A 25,585-nucleotide genomic window follows, 5' to 3' on the forward strand; every position below is an offset into this window, starting at 1 on the left:
TCAAAGTGCTTCGTTTGTGTGATCTTGCCACTCTGCACTACACAACATAGTTATAGCTCCCCTAGCTCTCCTTTCTGGCTGGCTTTCCCCTGCAGAACTGTTGCTGCATGATCTAACCTTTTTCATTCTGGGGTAGATATGCAGAGCTACAGAATGAATATTAATTTAGCACTTGAACTGTGTTCTCCTGTTAAACCTTTCTCTCTCAGATACAATAGGCAAAAAGGTTTGTTTTAGCATCTGCTTGGGTCAGACATACTTCATTGCACCCCTTCAGAAGACAAAGTGAAAAAAAGTAGATTTCTTCTACTTAACTCTTCCTGCTTCTCCCTAGTTTGGCATGATATTAAAAGGAAGAAACTTTTGTATTGCTGATAACACACCCATAGGGACTTGGCCATTTTACAGCCTTTAGGGAATATTCCATAGAATAAACCTACTGGTTTTCACAGTGGTTTTCACAATTATCTATTGAATAGTTAGAGTTGGGTGGAGTGTCCTAATATTCTATAGAACTCAGTTTTGCTTAATGTTATTTCTAGATATCAACAAGCAAGAATAGTGCTTCTCTCTTTATAATTGTTGCATAAGAAAGTCCCTGTGGAAGTGTTCCCAGCTGTTTTCCTGTGATTTCCAAAATTTCACCCAGGTTTAGTCATCTACGGATTTATTTTTTCAGATTATCCCCCCTTTCTTCACTGATACTTGAAAAAACGGTGACAAACTCATTGCTCTCTGTCGACTTTCAACTGTACTGGGGAGAAGGAAAACCCTAAACTGTGCATTCATCGGGGAAGTTGGCAATTACGGAGTAGAAGGAGGTCTACTCCTGGGTGTTTCTATTTGCCAAATTGTAGAAAGGAGTCTTTTTCTAAGGAAATTCTGAACTCTTAGAAGAAGAACTAATAGGCAGTGCTTACAAGAACATGTTCGATACCAAGTAGCAGCATATTGGGGTTTTGTAGTGACAGTGAAGCACTTAATGGCTCATTGCAGATAGTTTTCTCTTTGAAACCGTTTCCACAGTGCCACTGCTCATTTTGGGACTTCAGCATGAATTCTTGTTCCCCAGGCAACTTATTCCATCTTTCCAACTGAGACAATCTTGGGACTATTTTGCTTAATAATGACAACAACAGCAGCAAGTAGCACTAATAGTAGAAGTAGTTTCCCTAAGGTTCACTTAGCATTAATATTAGTGTGTGTTAATATAAATATTAATGCTAGTGTTATTGTTAGTATTATTCAGTGAGCCTTAGGTAAACTGCTCTACAATCTATACATCCAAGAAGAAAAAAACTTTAAAAAGTGAAGTTTGTGTCAGCTCTTAATATCAGTGAAGATGTCAGAGCTCCTTATTGGAGATAAGTAATAAAAGTACATTCCTTCACGTTAGGCATTTGAGTACTGAAACTTTGTTGGCCATTATAAACCTTCAGCTCTTTTAGTACCCATTCAATCTTGAGCTTTAAATTGTTGTCTGTTGTCTAAGAGTTACATTATAAATGTACAAAGTTTCAGGCAAGGATTCTTAATACATTGACCTAACTTTAAACTGTTAACTATATCGAAAGAAAAGTAAAAAAAGTTTCACAAGAAGTGTGTACAAATAAGTGGAGACAGGAATATAAGACACATGGGTACACCGAAATACCAGGATTTTAAGGAATAGCCTGAAGCTGGTCATAATTTCATATCTAGATGCAAGTTGCCTACTTACATTTACTTCATCTGTGGATTCCTGAATTTTTAAATGCAAATGTGTATTCAAGTACAAATTATGCAACTATTTATTTTCTGTTCAGTCATCCTTCTTCATGCAAAGATGTGGAACTTTTTAAAGGTACAGGGGGTGACTCATCTTTTGAACAGTTTAGCCCTATTAGAAAGTAAGAAGTAGTAAGAAGAGTGCTTGTTCAGAGTTGCATGGAAAAAGCAAGACAGCAAAATACTTTAATCATTTGTTCCTGTTGGTCAGTCTTCTGTCTCTAGGCCTCAGCTGCACCAATATTCCCTCCAGAAAGTTGGAGACATAGTGAATGTGTGTGTTTTTTCCAAAAATAGGTTTATTTATATTATATAAAATTATATTTAAAAGAATTTGTTTATATTATATAAAAAGATCAACAGAGCTCCTCATAATTTGCAACCCCGATACACACAGGGGCAGTGTTCTGCCTTACAACTTTCAAACACTCTTGACTTCACATAAGTTCAGAAATTTTAATGATGGCTGTGTTCATTTGATTTATTTAAGAAAATACACAAGGTAGAGAAACTAATAATCTTACAATACATTTTAGAGATTAGCATAGCAGAATATTCTTGTAAAGATCAAATAAGGCCATATGCACTCTCTGGTTTTGATTGGTGTATCAGTGATCAATGCAGCAAGGCCAAATCCAACCATTTAGCATCTCTTGTTCCATGAGCCTTGGAACCATTCCATTGCTAAATGCTTCAAAACAAAGTGCAAGATATCCTGTAGATAATAAGAGTAGAATATGCCACCCAGAGAGTATTGATCTTCATAGCCTTCCTTTATAGCCTGCATGAAGAAGTTTTATACCCTTTTAAAACAAACAAAAAAATCCCCCTCCCTGCCTTTCCTATAGTTGTCTCTATGTTTTTATACTTTAAATAAATTTTTTGCCTTCGGTGCAGGATCAATTGCTTTAGATATTCGAGCTTTTCAAATTAAAATCTTTGTATGATTCTGGTACTCAAATGAATCCTCTGGGCTTTCAGTAGAAGCCTCTGGGCTTCAGATTTCCTATGCTTATGGTTATGCCTATCTGTAAGGATCTTGAGGCACTGAGGCCTTGGCTGTAGTGAAATGAGGCAACCAGGTGCCACTAATTACCAGGTAGTGGGCATGAGCTTGTGTCAAGCCCACCTGTGCCTGATTAGGGTGGGCCCCAACTGCACATGAGCAGGACCAGGGGGCCAATAAAAGGTGAGGCTTGAAGCACAGGCTCAGCTCAGTCCTGAGCAAGCCAGCAGAGAAGTCAGTTGAATCTGGAGCAGTAGCACCGAGCCAGGCTAACCAGTCCTGAGGGCAACCAACTCAGAGCACTGTTTGTGCACTTCTGCTGGAACACCTTTTGGACCTCAGAGGGCCGTGCCCTAAGAGAGGTTCATCTTGCAACACCTGGCATCTAGAATAATATGGATGTCCAGCACCCAAGTGGTATATCCTCGAGTTATCAAGGTGTTTGCTAATGAATGTTTAGCAGAATCTTGTCAAACTGCATGATTCCAATGTTAAAGATTGAACTAAATAGCATGCCTCACGCTTCATCTACCAAGACTGCTATCTTTTGATCAGCTACATTTGATCCATGAAATCAAATGGTTATTAATATTTTTTTTTACTGTAGCTGAATTCTGATGTATTTATAGCAACTATAGTCCTATATATTTCTTCTTACATTTGGGGTTACAATGAAAGGTGTATTTTTAAAGTGAAATGTTCTGCTTCTTAAAATTAAGTTTTAAAATAAAAATTAGTTTGTTATAAACTAATTAAATTGGTTTGCAATAACTAATAAGTTCTCTAGAGAATTTGGTATGAATTAAAATGTTTCTGTTTCAAATTGTATTTTAGGCAGTGGCATAAAAAATATTAAAGTCTTTGCATGTTCTATAAATTAATTCTAAGTCAACAATTCTTATTAGGTAAGCCTAGTTACAAAATAAGCATTTTTCTGTATGAAAGAGAGAGCTGTAAAATTAAAACAGAGAAAGGTGTAAAAACAACTGGTAATTGTCCTTGATGCTATTAGCATCTACTAAGTGTCCATTTAGTAATTTTTATTTTGTCAACAGGTTGACAATGCTATCAAATATTTCAGTTCTGACTATTCAGTTGTGCTGAAGCATCTGCAAATGGTAATGACATTCTATAACATTCATCTAAAATTTGAGGGATTAGGTTATAAATATATTTTTAAATATGTTGGTTTTAGAACAGGAGATAGCTATAGAACAGCATCTTTTTTCTTGTGTTCTTCTTTATCCTTGTTACACGAAATCTTAGCAGCAGCCAGCTTAAAAAAAGAAAAAAACCAAACAAAAAAAACCAAGCACATTTTCCCCTAGATATAATTATATTTCTAGGTATTTCTTTGAAACATAAACTTAAAAAAAGGAAAAGAATATGCAAAAAGTTGTAACATCTTATGTTTGTTATGTCTAAAGAAAATCCTCACATTTTTCACCCCCATGTAAATATACATAGATAAATGAGATGGAGCAAAGCTCTGCTATTATGATTCAGCTCTTCAAATCTGCTTTCCCCTATCTTTGCATTTGCTTTCTTAAATCCACCTAATTTGTGGTTCTGTTATCTTCCTTAAGAAATTATTCTGCCAACAGTTTTAAATTTCATTTGAAATATCCTCTGTATTCTCCCTGTGTTCTGCTTTATTTCACTTCATTATGCTTACATATATGCATGGGAATTACTGGAAGCATCTCTGTATCTTTTTTTTTTCTTTTGTGTTTATTTCTAATTATAGGAGCTTTTATATTCATTATGAAACTGAAAATTGACAAAACCCCTTCACTTGATATAGTGGTTTGGGACATTGCTGTTCTGTATGAATGGCTGGACAAAAGATGTCATAGCCTTTCCCAAAAGGTGCAAAAGAGGAAGTAGTAAAGTCCTGGTACAAAGATCCCATTACAGAGACCAGGGAAGTGTTGTGGGAACTCTGAGTAAGAGAAGAAGCCTCTCAGAGCTAATGGTGATCTTTGATCTCCCAAATCAAAGATTTCCCATTTTTTTGCCTTTTTTGTTTCCAAGTACAGTAGGTAAGATTCTTTTCTTTTACTTCTATACCCATTGAATTTTTGTCTTAGTATCTACATAACAGTTCAGCAGATAGTAAAATTTATACTCTTAATAATAATGAAGCTATGTATGGGTGATTTGTGGAGTTTTAAAAATACATTATAAACTCAAAAAATAATCTATTTCTAAAAATATTTTTTAACAATCTTCAAAGGTATTCTCACCAGTCATTCTGAGCTGTTTTGGTATATCATAGATATATCATAATGTTGTAACCTTCTGTACCAATCTTGTTAATATTACTGTTTCTTCCTACTTTCTGCTGTAATGTAACACCTGCACGTGTCAGAAAATAGAATGTACAACTGAATATGCTGTCTGGCAAAGTTTCCTGAAATGTATATTCTAAGCACAGAGCTGCAGAGACCATCTACTGACATAGAAATATGAAATTCAAAATATACGTTTTAAAGGAATTGCTGTGGTAACCATATTAGTTTGATTTGGTGTTAATCCTCCAGCCTCTAAAGACCACTGTCCTTATAGTGAAATTCTACCCATCCTCAAGCTTTGGAAATGCAGTCATCAACTCTAGAAAGTATTTGGCTCAAGAAGTAGGGATTTGAAACCATCTAAGAACAGTGTGACTGTAATCTCTATCTGCATTCATTCCATGTCTAGTCTTTGAGAAAGAGGATCAAAAAATCCAGAAAACACAGATGAGACAGGATAGTATCTGTCTATCCTTGGAGCCTTCTGCTGTGGTTTCTGGTCATCTTCTCTCCTGTCCTCAGTCTCTGTTCCTCATCTGTCCTGGTTTGGGCCAGGATAAAGGTGATTTTCTGTCTTGTACTTTTGCTTTTAGCTAAGTCTCTTGTAAGTAGTTGCACTTGCTGAAATTAACATCAAGTTTCTGAGACAGTATGTGCTTCTAGGACTGATAACACTCGATGTTTATAGTTATTGCTAGAGACTGGTGTGCAGAGCCAAGGCCACTGCTCAACTCTGAGGAAAACTTTTACCCTCCAGAAGGAAGAAAGAGGTCCCACCTGCAGCCCTCCTTTGGGGAGGAACAGACAAGATAGATGCCAGAATTGACCAAACAGAGTATTCCATCCCATATACGTCATACTCAGTATAAATTTGAGGGATCACGAGGGCCAAGCCAAATTTCCTGCTTCCAGCTTCCAGCTTCATTTTGTTCTTGCAGACTGGACATGACAGACCTACTTACTTATATTCTTAAATTCTAAAATCTAGATGTTAACATTTTAACAAATATTTGGAGACAGGAAAGGGAACAATAGTTATGGCAGGGAGAAACACAAAAGCATCTTTCATTTTTTGTCAGGTTTATGGTGTTAAACTTCAGCAGGAAGGTTCTGAATCGTCTTCATACCACTGGACACTGGGGCAGAAAAATCCTTTAGGCTGAGCTGTGGGCAGTGATTCCCCTCGCTGTCCATGTTTCCTTGGCAAAGAAGTGCAGCTCCACATGCCAGGCTCTGAGAAGCCCCAGCAGGATTTCCTCTCTTGTAGGTCAACGACTTCTCTTATTTCAGCACCCTTCAAGAGGATTCAAAAGATCTCAGCTTTCCACTTGGAGCCCCTCAATGTGTAATGTGTTGGGATTATTTTTCTTCAGCAGTGTAATTTCTTGAATGCTGAAGCAATTTCCAGACCTGCGTGAGTTTTCCTTACTGCAGTAACCTTACTGAAATGTTAAGTTATTGGCATTTTGTTGTGGTTGTTGTTTTGGTTTTTTTACCAGTTTATAGAGTACAAAATGCCAATGTGAAACGCCTGAGGCACAGCCAAAATGCAGGTTAGACCATAAAATTCTTGATGGCTAGCTGATATGAAGAAAAGGAGTGGCTTCTCATTTGAAGAGAAGATACTATGAAAGGAAGGTTGCTTGTTTGCAGTCACATCAATACTTGAAAAAAGAAGTGGTTTTGCATCTTTAGAAGCATCTGATTGACATTATGAGGGGAAGTTTTTATATTCTGGCCACATGATAGCACTTCATGTGCAGCAGACCTGTAAGCAAGAGAAAACAGTGTTTAACTTGAAGAGTAATTTCTACAAAGCTTTACCCATGGTTTAATTTAAGGTTATGAGTAGTCCCCTAATTTTAAATGCTGTCTTGACCAAGATCTGCATGGTCAGACCTTCAGTATGTGTTACCTCACTCTGCTTTTTTACTTTAGATATTCACAAAGTTTTTCATATACTTAATAGTAATTTTTGTTTGTTGATGACTGTGTCTCCTTCCCACTGGTTTAGATGACAGAATTGTCAATAATTTGCAGGATTATTTGAATTTTAGTATCCTTTCATTATTATTTTTTGGTTGGCTGGTATTTTGTGGTGGTGTTTGGTTTTTTTTTCCCTCCAGGGGAAAAAACAAACCCGAGAAAATCCCATAAGTGCTTGTGCTTTAACATACTGTCTCTTAGGCATTTCTGTTGTGTTTTATGAAGGGAACTTTTACTTAATCTTTCATTGATATTTATTGATTTTTTTAAGGAAATCTGTAACCTTATAATGATGAATCCTGAAAAACCAGTCCTTGCGACACTGGATTCAAACAGCTTATATTCATCTTTCTAGTCATCATTTGCTCATTCCTTTTAATAAATTAATGATTTCTCTCTTCTCCAGCCTGAGCACCCAAAGATTAAGAGAATAAGAAGCAGCTTTACTAGGCAAGTATGTAGCTCTATGTGCATGTTCCTCTGTTCTGTATTTGATACTCAACAGACATCTGGGGCACTTGAAATTAATTTTGAGTACCCTGAGAGCTGTTCTTGGTTACGTCTTCTTATTTTCTTCTTCTCTTTGTAGTTCATTCAGCTTTCTCTATTATTTTTCATACCTCTTACTGAAGTCACAGAGTAGCTAGACTATTACATTTCTAATGGATTAGTTGAGTGCTGGAAAAGCCAGAGGATATTAGCCTTTTCACATTCAAATGTGTCATATACAATATATGTGGTTCTATGAATATTTAATTTGAGTGAAAGGCCTGTCTGAGTATGATTTCACTGAGTAAGAAATCACTTTTCATTTCTAGATTTCCTGGGTATTCAGTTTGCTTCCATTTTAAAATGTTCATTAAACATTTTCAGCCAAACTGAAACCCTTGGTGAATCCTGATCCCAGTAACAAAATTCATACTGAGTTTTTGGTTTCATTATAAACAGAATTTTGTCCGTTCAATTTATTTGACATTTACTTCGTCCTCCTGTGTTCTTTCAATTGGATCTTTTGGGGATGTGTTGTCTGTAATGTCCCTCAAGTGATCGGATATGTTGGTGCTTGACAGATAATGAGACTTCAGGCATGATATTGGAAAGAAGTAAGCTATAATTTTCCCTGTATTACTTAATTCTATAAGAAGTGGCGTTGAGCTTCAGGTTGTTGTGCTGGAAATTATAACGGTGGTCAGAGAAACAGGCTGTTTTATTGTCAGAGGAGCAGGAGCCTGTTTCCCAATCAGCAGTAAAACAATTTATGGGGGTAGTATTTGTTTCTCCAGCACGAAATAAAAGCTGTTTGCAGGGTATTGTACCTAAGGACAGGATGGATAAATCATGCACCTGCAGAACTCCTGGTATACAATAGATATAACATTGTGGGAAAGAAATCATAGCTTTGATAAATGCCCTAATCCCACAGTGAGGTTTACAGAAGCATGCAGGCCCATCCACAGGAGTCAGCTGAAGAGTGGGATGTTGGGTAGCTTTGCAGGATTTATAGAATTTTTCCAGTGGCCAAATGCATTTCATAACTGCATTGCATTCAGTAAAGTAAGCATTTTGTGGATGTGAAGACTTATAATACACATGTGCTACTGGAGTCAATCCTTTGCCTAGTGCAGCTGTGGAAAGAAATCTGACTTTTTCCTCATTGGGTAGGATCGTAGAAGGGATGTTGCACCGTGGATGTTTTTTGGTTGTCCATAAGCATCCCTCTTCCCTGGGATGTCAGCCTGGATTGAGTTCACTGGTTAATATTGAAGACTTGCTTAAATTGCCAGCCAGCTGTTACTCTTGAGATTGCCAAAAAAAAAAGTTGTATTTTGCAGATCTAGTGTGAAGAAAATAATTTTGCATCCAAGACAGTTGCTGATTTATTGCTCAGGGAGTAATTCAATATGCATCTAGAAAACAGATACATCAGGAAAAAAAATTAAGATACTGCAGAAAATAGTGAAATGCATCTTTGGGTACTATAAAAGGGGAGGGAATGTAAGTGTTAATGAAATAACTATTTTTCTCTCCAAACTATTAGAAATTTCACAAAAAATGTTAGCTGTCTGTAAAAACTCACAATGTAATTGACAGATAAATGCTGAAAACAGTCACTAACCAGTAAAACCCCAGAACTTGTGTTTCAGTCAGTGGTACCTAGCTCCACATCAAAAAATAAAACGTAGTGAGTTGACTTACACCCAAAATAGGACAAGAACCTTCTATACTTGTGAATGTGATCCTAGGAAATGTGATTATCACATTATTTTTTTTTCAACTTTTATACCATCCCTTTGTGTCCCATATTTTATTAAGGGAATGTTCCAAGTCCCAAATATTGCTGTGTAGGTTGCAGAAAAGACTTCTTAGACTTTGTTATTCCAGAGATCTGCCAAGACCTGAGACTTAATGTGGGATGTTTTCTATGTAACTTTCCTGAAGATTATTTTTCACTCTTAGACTGTCTTATCTGGTACAACTCCTCCCCTTCAAGTTCTTTGCCTCTCACTTGTCCTCCAGCTTCTGGTGGAAGATCCTCTTTTGCAGTCTGTAGAGATGAGATGTTGGTGCATTCATAGGAATATTTCACTGATTGATTATTTTGTATGGGTGACTTTAGAAATCAGAACTATGTACCACATGCAGGTCATATGTGGCAGGGTCTTAACCAGTGCCAGAAGTCACTGAGAACACTCAGTTCATGCTCATCTTGGGGTAATATAACACTTCACTATTTTAAATGATAACCTTGCTGTTGTGAAAAAGGCTGGAGTGAATTTAGCAAATGTTACTGTGTTTTATTTTTCAGGAAATAATTACTGAGTGACCTACCATTACAATGTTATATTTAAGGTCCTTCTGAGGTTGAATTTCTTATGAGTTAGATTTCTCACAATATTTCTCACTAAATAATATTCTGAACAGAAGAAACCTTGACATGCCTTTGCTTCTCTCAAAGTGAAGGAGGCAGAGGGGGAGAGAGGAGAAGGGAACTTAGAGTCAGATATTCACTGTGTTCAAAACTAAATTAAGGGTTTAAACTAAGCCAGTAAGAATCCCATCAAACAACATACATTTTAATCTGTTTACTTTTTACAAATAACTTAATGAAGATAAACAAACAAAATTATCCTTTTTAAAGTCTTAAAAGCAAGACATACAAATGACAAGTCCAGGAGTACAAGTATCACCATCCCCTGGTGGTGGGTACAGTTTCTCTTGCGCATGGAAAATTCCTTTTCTTATTGTGGAGAAACCAGTTTGAAGCACAATAGCATTTCCTGTGACTTTACTCAGTCTTTGCACTGAGCTTTCCTGATGGAATACTGATCGTGTTAATGCTTTCTGGGAGGTGTAAGTGTGCATAAGTTTACTGAAATGCAGCGCTCTCTTGCCATCAGGTAACCATCAGGTAACAGCAACTTTTGATTACACCCAGGTTGCCAGGAGACTTTAAAGCTTTAATTTGATTTCTCACTGACCTGTCTCTTGTTACTAATTTTTTGCTCCTTGGCACTGGTGTGAAGGCAGGAAACCAGGTTCTTCATGGCCTCTTCCTCAAACCGTGAAGGCCTTCATTTTTTCAGCTCCCGTGACACTCTAATGACAAGAGCAATGTTTCATACATATCCCAGGGAAAAAATGCTCTTAGGTTTCAAGTAGCAGTTAAAAGTACAACATGAGTTACTGGGTTGAGTCACGAGAAATTAGAGCAATTCTAACCAGAAAAGTGTGTAAAAGTGTGTATTTTGTTTTCAAGGCACATCTCTGGGAAAAAATAACAGTGTCAGACTCTTTTCTAGAATAGATTTCTCTTAAGCTATTTAGATAATTTGGGATGTATTCTAAGAAGTCTCTCTACTTGGCTTTCCTTTAGTCTCCAGCTTTATGTTGCTTGGTTGTGCTGGTTGTGCCTTGCAGGCCTGGATACCTTTTGTCCTGTTTGGAGAGAATCTGCCCGGCAGGGCTAGCCCAAGGAGACCACCTCAAAGTGGGCAAATGGGCTGCTTGGCCTGGTGTAGGCTCCTACTCAGTGCTCTTTGATCCACTGGAAGGGCTGTAGCCTTGTATGTATGCTGAGAGATAAAGCAGAGCCTCACCATTTCTCTGTGGTTTCCCTGGAATGCTCTTTCTTTATCCTTTTTCTGTTTTTCCAGGTACAGCATATTGAGTTTCAATCCCATGCCTGGATAAACAATGTTTCTCTTAAAAGTAGTCATGTCTCTGAAGTTCTTTCACAAAGGTTATGAGACAAACTTGATAAGCTAAAAATCTGCAGTAGCCAAATATTAAGAGCTTAGTTCTTATTGAAACAGATTCCGTCTGTTTCTAGACTGTAAAAGTTTTGCAAGCTATAGTGAAAGATTATGTTGGGAAAAGTAGCAGCATGAAATTCCTCTTCCCTGTTATTGCAAAAAAATTAATTAATCTGATATATCTTCCAAGTTTTGGTTTCATAACAACCCCCAAAATAAAACCCCATAACAACCCCAAAATAAATAAAAACCACCCTCTCTCAAATTTCACAGTTACCAAAGTGTCTCATATGTATTTTGTGATAAAATAACTCCAGATTTGGTATGCCAGTTTCATATTTTCTCTGAGCAAAAAAACAAAAGCATCATCTTAGTTCATGCAATAGTGTTTCATGGCAGCTATATTAATTTTTGACTTCCAGGTTATGGGAAAAGTTTGATTTCTATGTGAAAAGTACTATTCTGTAAAGCATCCAAACTTTTTAGAGCATAGGATTGTGCTTTGCATCATGGTCTGATCCAAGTACAGGCAAATAGAGTTCCTACAATCAGCATCTCCAGAATAGCACTTTCCTTGCTTGGCCTTTCCCAACTCCTATAATCATTTTGACACCCAAAAGGGTGAACACGCTTTTAAACACATCTTCTTTCTCAAAAAACCCCAGAAGATGCAGCTGAAGACAGCACCATTCTGTAACAAAAATCCAAGGGACTGGAGAGAGCTCTAATTGTGTGGGCTAATAACAAACCATCATAGCTCTGGGAGTTACTTTTAAAAGATGAGGTAGTGGGAGGATGAATTCAGATGTCGCTTACACCTCTTTATCCCACTTATTTTTTATATTTTTATTTTTTTTTAAGTCAATGCAAGTACAGAGGTAACATAGAGCAGAATATTTGAGACTCTCTCTTCTTTAGGACTCTCTCTTCTTTTGGACAGTGGTAATGAGTGCATTCTGGAATAGTTGGCAGAAGGATGTCTGAGAGATGTAGCCAGTCTTGCATTTGACATAATATATAATTTAAGAATTAACACTTATTTTTACTGTTAGTTTACTGCATAGTGATGCTGTATTGGAAACCAGTGATATATTGGAAGTAGGTGACATGAAGACTGTGTCAGAACTATTTATGTTGCTTAACGTCCTAGGCAAATGGTGTGCTTTATTCACATACAGATAGAAAGAAGTGGCTTCTAGTCCTTGCATCTACTAAACGTGTCTTTAAATGTTAGAAACATTGCACCAGTCAAAAGTTTTGCCACCATTTAACATTTGTACAGTGCTTTGAAGATAAAAATTGTTCCATAAATACCCTGTTCTATTTTTTCCACTGCTAGACTTCACACATTAGCTATTAAGAGTGCTAAGCACTGAAAGCAGTTAAGCTCAATAAATAGTAATTATGCTAATAAATTTTTGCATTTCACTCATGTTTCTGTCCAAAAATATTCAAAACTTATACAAAAGTGAGAAAAGGTTAGCCTAGAAGTTTTAAAGCAATATTATCCATATTTATAAGACAGAATTATTAAGGCACAGGAAAAAAAGGGTCAAAAATTGTTTTAAAATATGCTTAGACATTTACAAATTACTGAATTAAATTTTAGATTGCATCACACCTTTAAGGTACAAAGGTACCAGAGGAAAAGAAAATTCTCCCTTAGTTTTGTAATATTTGTTGTTGCTGGCAAAAGATAGCAAAGAGGGTAGCACTTTCTTTTTTGATTGTAATTTGATAAATTCTGCAGAAGTTTTCTGAGACAAGCTGGTAAGTTGTGCCAGGAGTGGCAGCAGTGGCTGACCACTGAAAACCTAAGAGATATAAACAAGACAGGGTTATGAGGAGAGGTGATACATTTTATTGGAGTAATCAATAAAGCTAGGGTGAAATAGATGCACTTTCAGATCATGAACAAAAGCCTGTGTGCCACAAGACCTGCAAGTTTGTTGTGGGTTTATCTCTGCTGGCAGCCAGACACCCACCCAAAAGATCTTTCACTCCCCTTTCTCAAGAAAATGGGGACAGAGAATAAGATAGAAAGGGTCCTGTGTCGAGATAAAGACAGGGAGATGACTTAGAATTAATTACTGTCACTGGCAAACCCAGGCTTAACTTGGGGCAAATTAGTTTGTTGCCAATTAAAATAAGCTTAGGTAATGAGAAGCAAGAAGAGATTAAGACAGTACCTCCTCTCCACCCCTTTTTCTCAGGATCAACTTCATTCGTCCATTCCTGACCCTGTCCCCACTTCCCAGCCCTAACAGTATGGGGAGATGGGCTCTGCTCCCTTTCTCCTCATGCTTTTTCCCTTCTGCAGCATGGTCCTCCATTCCTTTAGGACAGCATCCTCTCTGGATCCTGTCATACCTGCTCTAGGTGGGCTCTCCAGGGGCTGAAGGATAGCCCTCTCATCCTCCTTCTACTCTCCCCTGGGTGCTCGTGGGGATGTTTTTCATTTTTTTCCTCACTCCCAGGCAGCATTTTGCCCTTTCTTTAATGTTTTCCCAGAGGTGCCACCATCTTGTCAGAGAGGCTCAGCCATGCCCTGCAGTAGGAGCCAGCTGGAACTGGCTGTGTCTGGCATGGGGCAGCTCTGGCCTCTCCTCACAGCACCCCATGCTGCCAGTGTCTGGGCACCTGCTCCCAGAGCACTTTTTTTCCCTCCCAGATCTCTCATTTGGACCAATGTCTTTCCCACCAGCACTTCTGAGCTGAGCTGGGAAGGCTGCAGAGGTGTGCCGTGTTTTCTTGTTCAGACAACACCTTGAATTCAACACATCGACTTTTGGGGTCTCTGATCTCGCCTCTTAGCTCCCCAAGCATCTGTGTTTAGAGCCACGAGGTGACCAGGCTGTTCCAGGACTTAATGGCTGGTGCTGGAGATGCCTCTTTTCTCTGGCCGACAATCTGGATAGCTTCAAGATTTCAAAGCAAATTATCCTGGGAGTGTCTTCGTGTATTGACTCTTGTATGGGTTCATTTTGCTTTGGTTTTGATTTTTTTTTTTTTTCCCTGGAGCTAAGCCAGCAGAAAGAGAAAAGCTTTTATCAGGTCAGAAATAGTATCCCTACAACAAAGCTGTTCAGAGCCAAGGGCTCTCCTTGCCAGGGAGAAGGGAATTACCCTGAGGGGAACTGGGGCTACATGGGATCTTGCTTCCCATCTCAGCATCCTGAGGGACCTGCATGGTCGCTGTTTCTCATGAGGTGGGAGCTGGGGCAGGGGAGCAGAAAGGGGACCAAGGGGGGGCTTATTATTATGCTGGGTTTAGCAGGTGACTCCAGCATGGTGGCAGATATGAGAAGGTGTTTTGTGTAGCACACAAGCGTGAAACAAAGCTCAGTCAACAGGCAAAAGGTTGTTCAGCATCTGGGATAGGATGTTTAAAAACACAGCGGTATATTTGCTCCTGTTCTCTAATACGTGAACAGCTATTGTGCACACCTGTATAATGCTAATACACATCTCTCCTTACTGTAGTGGGGTTTGCTGCCATAGTGAAAATAATCAGTTAACAATTATCATAGCTGACAGTGCATCTCCACATCCCATCAGCCTCAGATATTTTCTACTGATCCATACAATGTGGACACATCAGAAAAAATAAGAAGGGGGAAAGCTATTGTTAGGATATTGCAGCTCAGTATTCACAGAATATTCAGCTGGAGATGAACTCTTCAAGAGAAGTTAATAAGCATCCACGCTTGAATACCTGATGTTTATAAAAGGTAGACGTGTACATGGAAAAGTACATTATGGCTAAAAACCTACTTTATCTGTCCGAAACAAAACCTAGCCTTCATCTCTCATGTAGAAGCAAGTGTACCAGGGCCCAGAAAGATAGATTTGTCTTTGAGGAGCGATCTGAAAGATAAGTAATACCTCAAAGGGAAGAAAAATGCAATTTCTGCTCCTTGGGGAAAGATGGTAAAAGGGGAAGGAAAAGAAGAAAAGAAAAAAAAAGAAAAAAACACATTAAAACCCTTCAGGTTTTTTGTTTGTTTTGTGGTTTTGTTTTTTTCCTAGCTGTAGCCATAGCCTCTTTCCTTTGATTTTTCATGATTGAATTAATACAAAATGATTTATTTCAAATAAGCCCCCTTGACTATAGGGGCAACTTTTTTTTTTTTTTTTACACCCCCACCCCCCAAAAAAAACCAAACAACACCCCTTTTGTAAGAACAAAGCAACCACTCACCACACACAGTGACTAATGAGAGTTTAGTGTGGGTTTTAGTGTTCATTCATAGACTTTGTGTTCAGCTAGTTGTAAGTTAAATCTTTAGAAATGACACCGCAGGAATCCTTTGCTTAGGGGTGGGGGCGGGAGGCGAATCTGTCGAGATATTGAGAACTGCTGAGCGGAAACTGCTCTTTTCAGCCTTCCTAATCGGCGGTGCAGGAAATAAACACAAGCAGGAAGTCGTGTGGCCTTTTCTTGAACTTAAAGTTTATACAGCAATTGATAAGCGAGGCAAACTTTGTGTACTTCAGCTTTTGAAACTGAAATTAAATGAAGGATGTTCAGCCCATGCCAGCATGGCACGCCATTTCGACGAAAACCTCATCTAAATCAGTATTAAAAATGAGAAAGATTATACGAGGTGTATAATTTTATAACTAGAACATGGCCTTGCAACCTTTCTGTCTTCTCTCTCTCTCCGCTTTTCCTTCCATTTCACTAATCTCTCAGTGAAACTGAGCTGAAGCACTGAAATGAAAGTCATGTTTACAAAGCTGTTTTCTGTGCTTCTGCATCAGACTCTGCTTTTACATCCTTTCCCTGACCTTGTCATTTATCTTGTAAGTACTTTGGGGTAAGAATAGTCATAGACTGTGTGAAACACCTGATTTGATGGTGACCCTGTTGATATTTGGTTAATGCTACATATATTGTGTATAGAAGTTGTCTTTGAAATGAGGGTAAAAATGATGAAGCTTCGTTCTTGAATATAGCTTTTGAAATCAATAGCATCAATTTACTAACAGGGACAGCATTTCTAAGAAATACTGTTTGTATTCATGTTTCTCAAGCTTTCATTGCATTACTAAGGTCCCTGTAAATTTAACGCTTAAAAAAGAACAGTTTCAGGTTTATAATAATTACAAATATTTGGTCTAAATTTGCATGGGGTATTGAGAACACATTTGCCAATAAAAAACAAAGCAAGCAAAACCTAAATGCAGACAGAGTGTGGAGGAAAAAGTACATTTGCATGTCTTTGAAAACTAACTTAAATATCTGCTAAAAGTGAATGCGTTTCTAATACATCTTCTACTTGTTTTGATTTTTTTTTTCCTGTCCTCAGAAACCACCCCTATGAATGCAAGCTTTTGTTAGGACTATTATTAATAAAATGATGACTAGAAACAGAAAGCTGCAGTTAACATAAAGTAAAATGAGAGAAAGCAGAAAGAATGAAAGTGAATTACAAATCCATAGTCTGTCTTACTTTCAGATTAAATTATTAGATTAGCTTCTAAAAAAATTAATTTAAGATTTTGGATTTTGGCTTTGTTTGGTTTGGGGGTCTTTTTGGTTTTTTTTTTCTTTTTTTTTCCTGCATTTTAAGTTATTAAAAAATGTCCTGAAGTTTCACAATCTGTTTAGAAGGCTGCATATTTGAAATGAGGAGGTAGCACTGTGACTGGCTTGGCCTTGCCTAGCCACTAGATGGGATGTCAGGAATTCAATAAATATATCTAAACACTGGCCCCAAACTACTACGTAATATAAAATGGACATAGATTGTCGGGAGCTTAATAAATGTCGACATTTAGTTCATTACAATAAATATATATGGAAGTTAATCTTGCAGGATTACAATGTCTACATATTTTCAGAACATCCCCTCATCTCTGTCACTTATCCATTGCCTATTTGATCTCCATCCCAGCCTGAAGTCTAACAATCATCAGTCTATCTCTTGGGCACTACAGCAACATAGCTGTTTCACTGATAGCTTTGAAGGAAATAAATTTTTTTTGGTTTTCTCAGTACCTGACAGGAAACATTCAAGTTTATTCCAGACTGTGTGGCAGTATGTAATATGCCCAATGATGATATGTAGCTGCATTGTTTGTATTCCACCCTAAAAGCTATTTTTACGTTGCATTTCTTTCTTTTTTGATAGTCCAGCTCCACAGTGAGAACGTACCAAAACAGTAAATCAAGAGTGACCATGAGCCCCGGCTTTAGCTCCCAGTGGAATAGCAGCCAACCTGCTTGGAATACATACACCTTTCCAAGAGCAAGCTTGCACTACCAGTCTCATGCTAGCTACACCTACTGTGCTGGACATCCTGCTGTGAGTAATTACAACCTTTTTTGCTGTTACCTGAGTGAGCTTTATGATTCCCTGTGAGGTGGAGGTGCTCATGGGCTGACAGTTCAGCACACTTTGCCAGTGCTGTTTGTGTTCCACAGCAGTCAGGACAGCTCATGTGTACTAACCATAACTCTGGAAAATATTAGAATGAGTCTAAGACGTATGCAAATGTGAAAGTTTCATGGCTCAGTAGAAATACATATATTTTGTACATTTAGCAGTCTTTCTCCTCACATGAAATTACTGTTGTGTGCCTCGGTTTCTGTGTCAGGGATGTGGGTTGGAAAGCAGTGTTATTGATGGCTTCTTTTCTGTTTCTCATGAGTCTGTTAGATGAGTGAATTATTTTTTCTATTTCAATGGAGATTTTCAATTGTGTGGATGAGTCAGCTAGAGAGGACATCATCAGATTTGTTAATATTCACTAATTTATCATTAATATGACCACTAGTGAACACGCAGTCTAGTTGCTAGGCAAAGACTATTGGTCTTCTGTGATTTGCATGAATTAGTAGATAAAAAGAATGGGGGAGGGGGGGGGCTCAATGTTGTTGTGTGTTTTAATTTGACAGCCATGAAAGGGTCACAACTGAAGATTGGGTTGGGTTCTGTCATGTTGGTGTTGCAGACTGCTTACAGCAGAGCCATTTAGATCTTTTTGTTTCTGATTCTGAAAGACTAAGTTAACTGGAGAAGACTTTGTTTGTGTCAGCAATCTTTCTTTTCTCCCATTCCACACTTAGTTGTTTTCATGTTTGGGTTTGAACTTAGCTTTGGATTTTGTTAGCACTTCCTAAAGGACATACTATCTTAACATCCTGTCATGTGTATATAATGAGGTTTTGTCACCCTATAGTAAATTCCAGCAGGAAAATAGGGGAAAGTGCAGCTTTCACTGCAGAGGGGAAATTGTGCTATGCAATCTTATTGCAAGATCTTTGTGATTTGATTTAAATCTGCTACCTTGCCTGCCAACAGACTTTTGGCCAGAAGTTTGGGTTAGGAATTGTCTGAAGCATTAACATGGTAATTGAAATAAAAGAGGGGGAATAAATTTGTAAAATCTTATCTCTTTTCTGAGGCAGTGAGATCTCAGAGTGAATTAAACAACTCTATGAATTCTGCTGTTTGCTCAATTCCATTATGATGTCATTGAAATGATAAAAACTGGTGTGGGGGAAAAAAACAGTAATTGGCATCAGAAGGGCACAGTTATTTTCCTCATTCAGAATGATGGCTTGAAAAGTCTCTGTACAGCTTAATTTAGCTTAAACTGTAGGTATTCAAGTCATTAAGTGCTCCTAACTTTGAACATTTAGAATAAACACTACTCTCTATGTGAGCCAAACTTTGATTCTACATAGCAACACAGCGTACAAGAACGCTATACGGCCCAAAAGATGGTTTAAAAATGACCACATCTCTGTATGCCCATGAAATAAAATGTCAGTCAAGGCATGGGAGTCTTTTTAAGACTAATTCCACAATTCCTCTTTCCTTTGTGTAGACTAAAGTTGCTGGTACCTCAACAAGAATTGCTTTACCTGTACCATATTTGTTTCCATTGAGCACTCTAATATCTAGTCATTGAAATGATGTCAGTCTGGAAGCTGATTTAGTTGATGGCTGGAAAGTAGAGATTTCAGAATAGCCAAAGTTACATAAACCTCTCTGCAGATTGCTCAATGAGTCCTGCCCTCAGCACCCCTGGGTTTAAACTACTTGGCACATTTCTCACCTCCCACTCACCTGAGTTCTTCTGAGGTGCTACTGAGATGATGAGTGGATTGATTTCCTAGGTTGGTGGTGAGGAGCTGTGACAGGATAGCTGTCATTGAAGTGCCTACCATTGTGGTCACATAATTTTCTCATACTTTCCTTACTTCTGCACATTCTGAGGGGCAATGCACTTCAGCAAACTTAGCTCCTCCCTCCTGCAGTGTCAGATGAAGGTCAAGTTTCCAAGAGAAAGCAGTGCCTTAATATTTGCTTGAATATCTATTGCAGTGTATAAGATAAAGATAGAATCAGTGCAGTTGTTACTGTTTCTAGCTTAGATTTAATCTAGGGTCAAGCAAAAACTTTTATGCTAAATGACAGCAACAAAATATAGATACAGAGGAACTCCTTTATTCATGAATCTTCCCGGTGTAACATGCTCAACACTATATCTACTATACTTTAGAGGATTTTATTTGCCCTCATCTGACACGGGTTCACCAGAACAAGCTGTAGGTCTTATTGCTGTATGAAGCTGTTTCTGCAAAACCTCCCACATGGATTATGTCTAAATATCATTGGAGTTTCTTGACACTTTGGAGGCTAACCAACTTACAAATGCTTTGCAAGTTCAAGGCAGACAAATGTCAGGGAGTTGGGTTTGGCCTTGAAGTACTTAAAGATATTAGTCCCTGGAGAGAGAGCCAAGAGAAAAGCTTTGGATTTCTCTACTGTTTGAAGAAAAGCTGAAGGAGACAAAGAGGATTAATGTTAATTGGGCCAAATGTTAATAAATAATAATAAAAAATGATCTAATTTTTTTTTTTGCTAAATGAAAAAAAAAAGATCAAGCTTCAGTCTAAGAGACCCTTATGACTTGGCTGGTCCTGAGAAATATGTCTCAGACAAAAATGGGGATTTAATTTTATTTTATAGACCACACTCTGCACCTCTCTTCCACAGTGACGCAATCACTGATTAAAAGCAGTCTTTCCATGCTAGGAAAGAAAAGAACAATAAATTTCTTTAAACAGAGTAATTTTCAGCTCCTGGAATTATCTGTGGGGGAAAAAAAGGCTGCACATCGTCCTAGTCAACAATGCAATCAAGTTTTTGATCAAACAAGAATATGCTAACTTCTAGCTATCCTGGGAAGAAGGATACCCTGTATATCTATGTATATTAGCATGAGTGATAATGTGGTAGATGGTCCTTACAAATCACATGTCGACTTGTTTTTGATATCAAGAGCTACATATTCCCCTGGCATTCAATTGTAGAGGCTTGAAGCCAGGCAAATGCAGCATTTAGTACTCAGAATAGGAGGACAGATCTAACCATCTACGTATTTTGCTCTTCAACTTTCTTCACATAAGAAAGATAAAAGGGAAGATAAAAAATAGTCAAAGTAAATCTGATTATCCCCACTGTGCAAGATAGGAACAGTTCTTTGAGCACTTTCACATCTGTTCAGGTTTTCTACTCATGCTTTTTCAACTGTCTCAAAGACTCCCTTAATATCCCTTTTTCTGCATTTTGCTGGAAGGATGATAGAATTTCATCAGATTTTACGAAATCTTGTCCAGTGAATTAGCTGTAACAAATAACTACTTAGGTTGTGTAGGTTGTGCTGTAATTTTGAAGAAGTACATGTGTAAAGTGGGCAAACAAAACAGAGATCTCATCTGCTTTTGACTATTTCAGTTGAAATTGTAATGGAGTCTCTTATATCTTCCTTGAATATTCATGTAGCAGTCACAGAGATCTGCCACACTCACTTAAGTAGAAGTGAGTCCTTACTTACAAAAGAATTTGGCAATGTGATACTCTTTGATGATGCACACAGTGCTGTTACAGACTGAGTTACCCTTCAAGGTTTGAAACTTTTGTTAAAGGCCCAAGGGGCTATGAATTTAGTTGACTGTATTAATTTCTTCCTGTGCATACATCTCTGTAGCATATGTGATGTATTTGGATTTCTTGTCTAGGTATGCAACTCAGCGTATGTAAACCTTTGTGCAAGAATCTATTCTGTACTCTAAAGGGATTTGGTCATGCTCCAGTAGGTCAGTGACAGCCTTCAAAGCATGATTGGTTAAATCTCTAAAGTTATTATTTGGAGCTCTACAGATAATGTTTACAAGCTGTTACATCTGAGATGTCATATGTGGATCAGACAATCAGTTTCCTTAGCAGTGCTTCTGTCCCCATTCCAACAGCCTGTCCCCAGACTTCTTTCTGCTAACTTCTTTACATGCGTGATTGCTTCTGAAATTATGCTATTAGTGGGAATGAGCAAAGCAGGATTCAAAGAAATGAACTGATGCAAAGCTCTGTGAGACACCAGTAGCCTTCTTTCACTCACTTCTCTGAGCCCTAGTAGGCTCTCAGATCTTCAGTCTTAGGACTTTTCAGACCCAGCAGAAGGAGCTGTAGCTCCTTTTACACTTTCTTACTGGCAATTCTTGGACAAAAAAAAAAAAAAAACCAACAGAAAGGGAGCAAGGCTGTCACTCTGGGCAACGCTAATGGAAGGTCCTACTTACTGTCAGCATGACTATGCAGAGTCCATAGGAAAAATTTCCAGTGACAGGTAGGTAACCCTCATTGCTGATGAAAGAACTGCAGGACTAATATTGTACAGCTGTAATGCTTTATGTAAACTGACTGTTTTGATTATTACCACACAAACTGGACTAACATCTGTACTGATTTCTCAATGATTGACTTTTTTAACAACTTATCTAGTGTATATTTATAAAATTAGGAAACCTGCCATTTTTATGTGATTAGGTAACAGTGTTTAGGGACCACCTGGGATCATGAGACACAATTACTAATTGCATGTATACACATATACCTAATGGCTACATTATTAGTTTATGTATGTATTGATGGACATAAAACAATTTATGGCTGAAATCCTTGCAGAATGATATAGGAAGGTTCTCAATGTAGGGCTGGTCAATATCTGGTTGTCTAATATGTTCTTGTCATCTGAAATGTAAATCTAGTTAGGGAACACATTCTGGTAAGTGTAATATCCTACTCAAAATCAGTTCTGCAGCACAAAAGTAAGACTGACAGAAGCAATATACTGATACATGCCAAATTCTTAAGATAGACTCTAAATTGTGTGATCATACAATAAAAGGCAAACAATGTTTTAAGAAGCAGCTTTTCTTAAATCCAGAGTGTTCAATACACATAGAAGGGGTATCCTGTTCAAAACTGGCCTTTATTTCTCTAGAAGTATAAGTAGAACAGATCAGCACTCCAGTCTGTTATTTTTTAATACTGAGATCTTTTCAGTGAGTAAGTCTGTTGCACCTTTTTAGAGAATGAAACAGTGCTGAGAGTTATGCTTATGCCGTCTAATACTGTCTTCTATCATCATTAATTTCCAACATATCTGTTTAAACAGAAGCTGTCACATTCTGATCTGGCTTGAGCCTCCTTCCTGATCCATTTTGTAATGTCACGAACAGTGGATTTTGATTCATGAAATAGAGCTGGTCTGATTAGAGATGAAGAAACTTCCTTTTACTCATGCACGTCTTTATAATCAGCAATGATAGAAAAGGAAATAAATAGTACAGTAGACAAGAATTGGAAATATCTCTCTAAGAACCTCTCAATTTCATTTGATGTCCTGAAATCTGTTTTCTCCATCCTTGACTTTAACTCTTACCTTCAATGGCCTTGCATGGGAAACTGATCCCTACCATTCTGTAGCTAGTATTGTGTGCTGCTGGCCTTTGTCATTGTAATAGACACAGGTTTTAAAAAAATGTAAATGGGTCTCAAGAATATTTGCCATTGGAGGGCCATTGAGAAAAATGTCTGCTTCTTTCAGTATATGAAGTGTGAGAGATGTATTTTGATTCTCTAAAGATGGTGATGACTTTTTGGAGCTCTGTCATAGCCCAAGCTTCAGAAGACCATTATTTAATCTGGTGGGGAAAGGTCAAGTGTGGGCTGCAGAGAGGCAGGAAAGAGAGTTCCCAACCAGGAAAAAAAAAACAGAAGTTATTTTTTACAATTGCTGGTATGTTCCTTATGAAATACTTCAAGAAGAAGTAAGGGAGCAGAAGAAAGAGTCAGTGATTACAGTGAGAATGAGAAGGATGACATCTCCATATCTGGGTGTAAGTTGTGGTATAAGATAAAAGCTGTACTGGGTAGGAGGAAAGTATATGAAGAATTGAGGAGAAATGAATATTTTAATTGATAAGATGTTGTAGCTGTCAGGTGCAATGAGTAGCTTAGTGACCAAGTGCCAATCCATATGCTAACTGCTGACATAAATTATTTATCCTATGGTTTTCTATTACCTCCATTTACAAGAACAGAGCCTCAAAAACATGAACTTATTAGGCAGCAAACGTAAAACACATTTTCACCGTGGCTTAGCTCCTTTGGAGAAGAGAGGTTGGAAATTTCAAAACCCCCAAACAAATATGTCCCTTAATTAACTTTTCTCACCATCTGTGCTTACTTATAGCTGAGGCAAGTGGTACCAGTGACTTGTGAGATTGCTTTCAATGCTGCCTCTTTGGGCCAGCTTTTCAAAGCAGCAATCACATGCAGTTAATTCTGATCAGATCAGCTTATCAGCTCAGTTCATTGTAGTGCTTTCATAATCATTCGTGTGTGACAGCCCATTAAAACTTGGCCAGGCCTTTAAAAAAAAAAAAAAAAAAAATCACAAAGCCCAAGAATGTGTTTTACATTCAGCCTTTAAGGTATCCATCATATTTGTTTTGTGTATTAAGCTTTGAAATTGAACTTCTGTGAAGGATTGTAGGGCAAAGTCACCAGTAATATAGGACTTTAGTTAAAGCAGTTTACTGTAGTTTTATTTAAAAATATAAATATCTGATACTGTGATAATTGTGTTAAGTGCTGTCTATGGCCTTGCTTGGCTCCTGCAAAGGTAAAATGCTGTGGATGCAGCCTGCCAGACTCAGGAGGGGTAAGGGGGGCATATGAGTGGCCACTGCTCAGGGGGTGTACAGGTTGACCAAGTGAGGTTTTCCTTTCATGGAAAGACTTTAGGTGGGTGGTAATTACAGTTTGCAGTTGATAGCCCTGCTCAGAAATGTCAAGACCTCTCAGAGTGGAGAGCACTGATAGCACAAAATGTTTCGACTGACTTGCAACAAATATTTTTCAGAAGGTCTGGAGAAATTAAGATGTCATACTTAAATTTGGGTTTGGAGATGTGTAGTTTCAGAATTATGATTTTCAGGTGTGAACGTTATTTTAATGATATTTTTTCTTTATTTCTTTCATTTATACCTCACATATATTAAGTCACGTTATTGTTCCTCAACGGATTAAATAATGAATCTTGTGGATTGATGTTTGTTGATGGCTTCTATAGTGTTGCCCTTCACTTGTTTTTTAAGAGAAGAAATTCATATTTTCCACAGAAAACTCAGAACAAAATATTTTTTTCTTAACTATTAACACAGTTGGAAAAAACCCCTCTATATGTAACACTTGTGCACTTATTTTCAATAAGAAAGGTTTCTTTGTAAAAAATGTATAATTTAAATCTTTGAAATGACCAAAATATACACACAAATATATATCCACATTATTGGTAAAATATGTACTGCTGAAAGGTTGCTCACCACCTCCTAGTGTTAATAAAGCCAAACATTTTAGACATGGGAGCTTTTTGTTTTCAAACAGGCTCCATATACTGCTTCCAAATTTGTTTTCTTGCATACTGAAGTGGCAAATACACACAGAAAGAAGGTATTTTTTAATAGGCTTGAAAAATACAAACCACATGGGTTTTGTTTGTTTGGGTTTTTTTGTCTTCTTTAAAGAAGGGAAGAAAATTCCCTAAATTTAGTCTTGTAGGAGGCAGTAAATACAGATCTCAGTAAATGTCTATATTTTACAGATACATATCTGCCTATACACATCTCTACGTATATTTATGTCTGCACTCATACATGTGTGTGTCTATATATAATCATATACATGCTTCTAATGTTTATTTTGGTTTTCGTTTTCTGCTTTAATTTAGCAAACAGGAAGTCCATGGTTCCAATTTAGCTTCTCCATCTTATTTTCAGTAAGCCAGATTGCCTGTAGGATTTCTTAGTAAACTTGATGAGTTTCTTCAGGCTACAGAGAAAATCCAGGTATTAGGATACCAGAGTAGATGCCACTAACTTGCCAACCTGTCACATGTTTTGGAGAGACCTGACA

The 25,585-nt window shown here is 37.6% G+C and overlaps 1 protein-coding gene across 1 annotated transcript in view; it reads left to right on the top strand.

The window, feature by feature from the left end:
• RBMS3 (RNA binding motif single stranded interacting protein 3) overlaps positions 1 to 25,585 on the top strand; it is a 706,020-nt gene that overhangs the window by 199,286 nt on the left and 481,149 nt on the right. The window contains exon 3 of the mRNA XM_030445801.1: positions 17,444 to 17,617. Coding sequence (XP_030301661.1) covers positions 17,444 to 17,617 — 174 coding nt within the window. The remainder of the gene's footprint in view (positions 1 to 17,443; positions 17,618 to 25,585) is intronic.

Source organism: Calypte anna, chromosome 2 (genome assembly GCF_003957555.1).
Source record: "Calypte anna isolate BGI_N300 chromosome 2, bCalAnn1_v1.p, whole genome shotgun sequence".
Taxonomy (NCBI): Eukaryota; Metazoa; Chordata; class Aves; order Apodiformes; family Trochilidae; genus Calypte; species Calypte anna.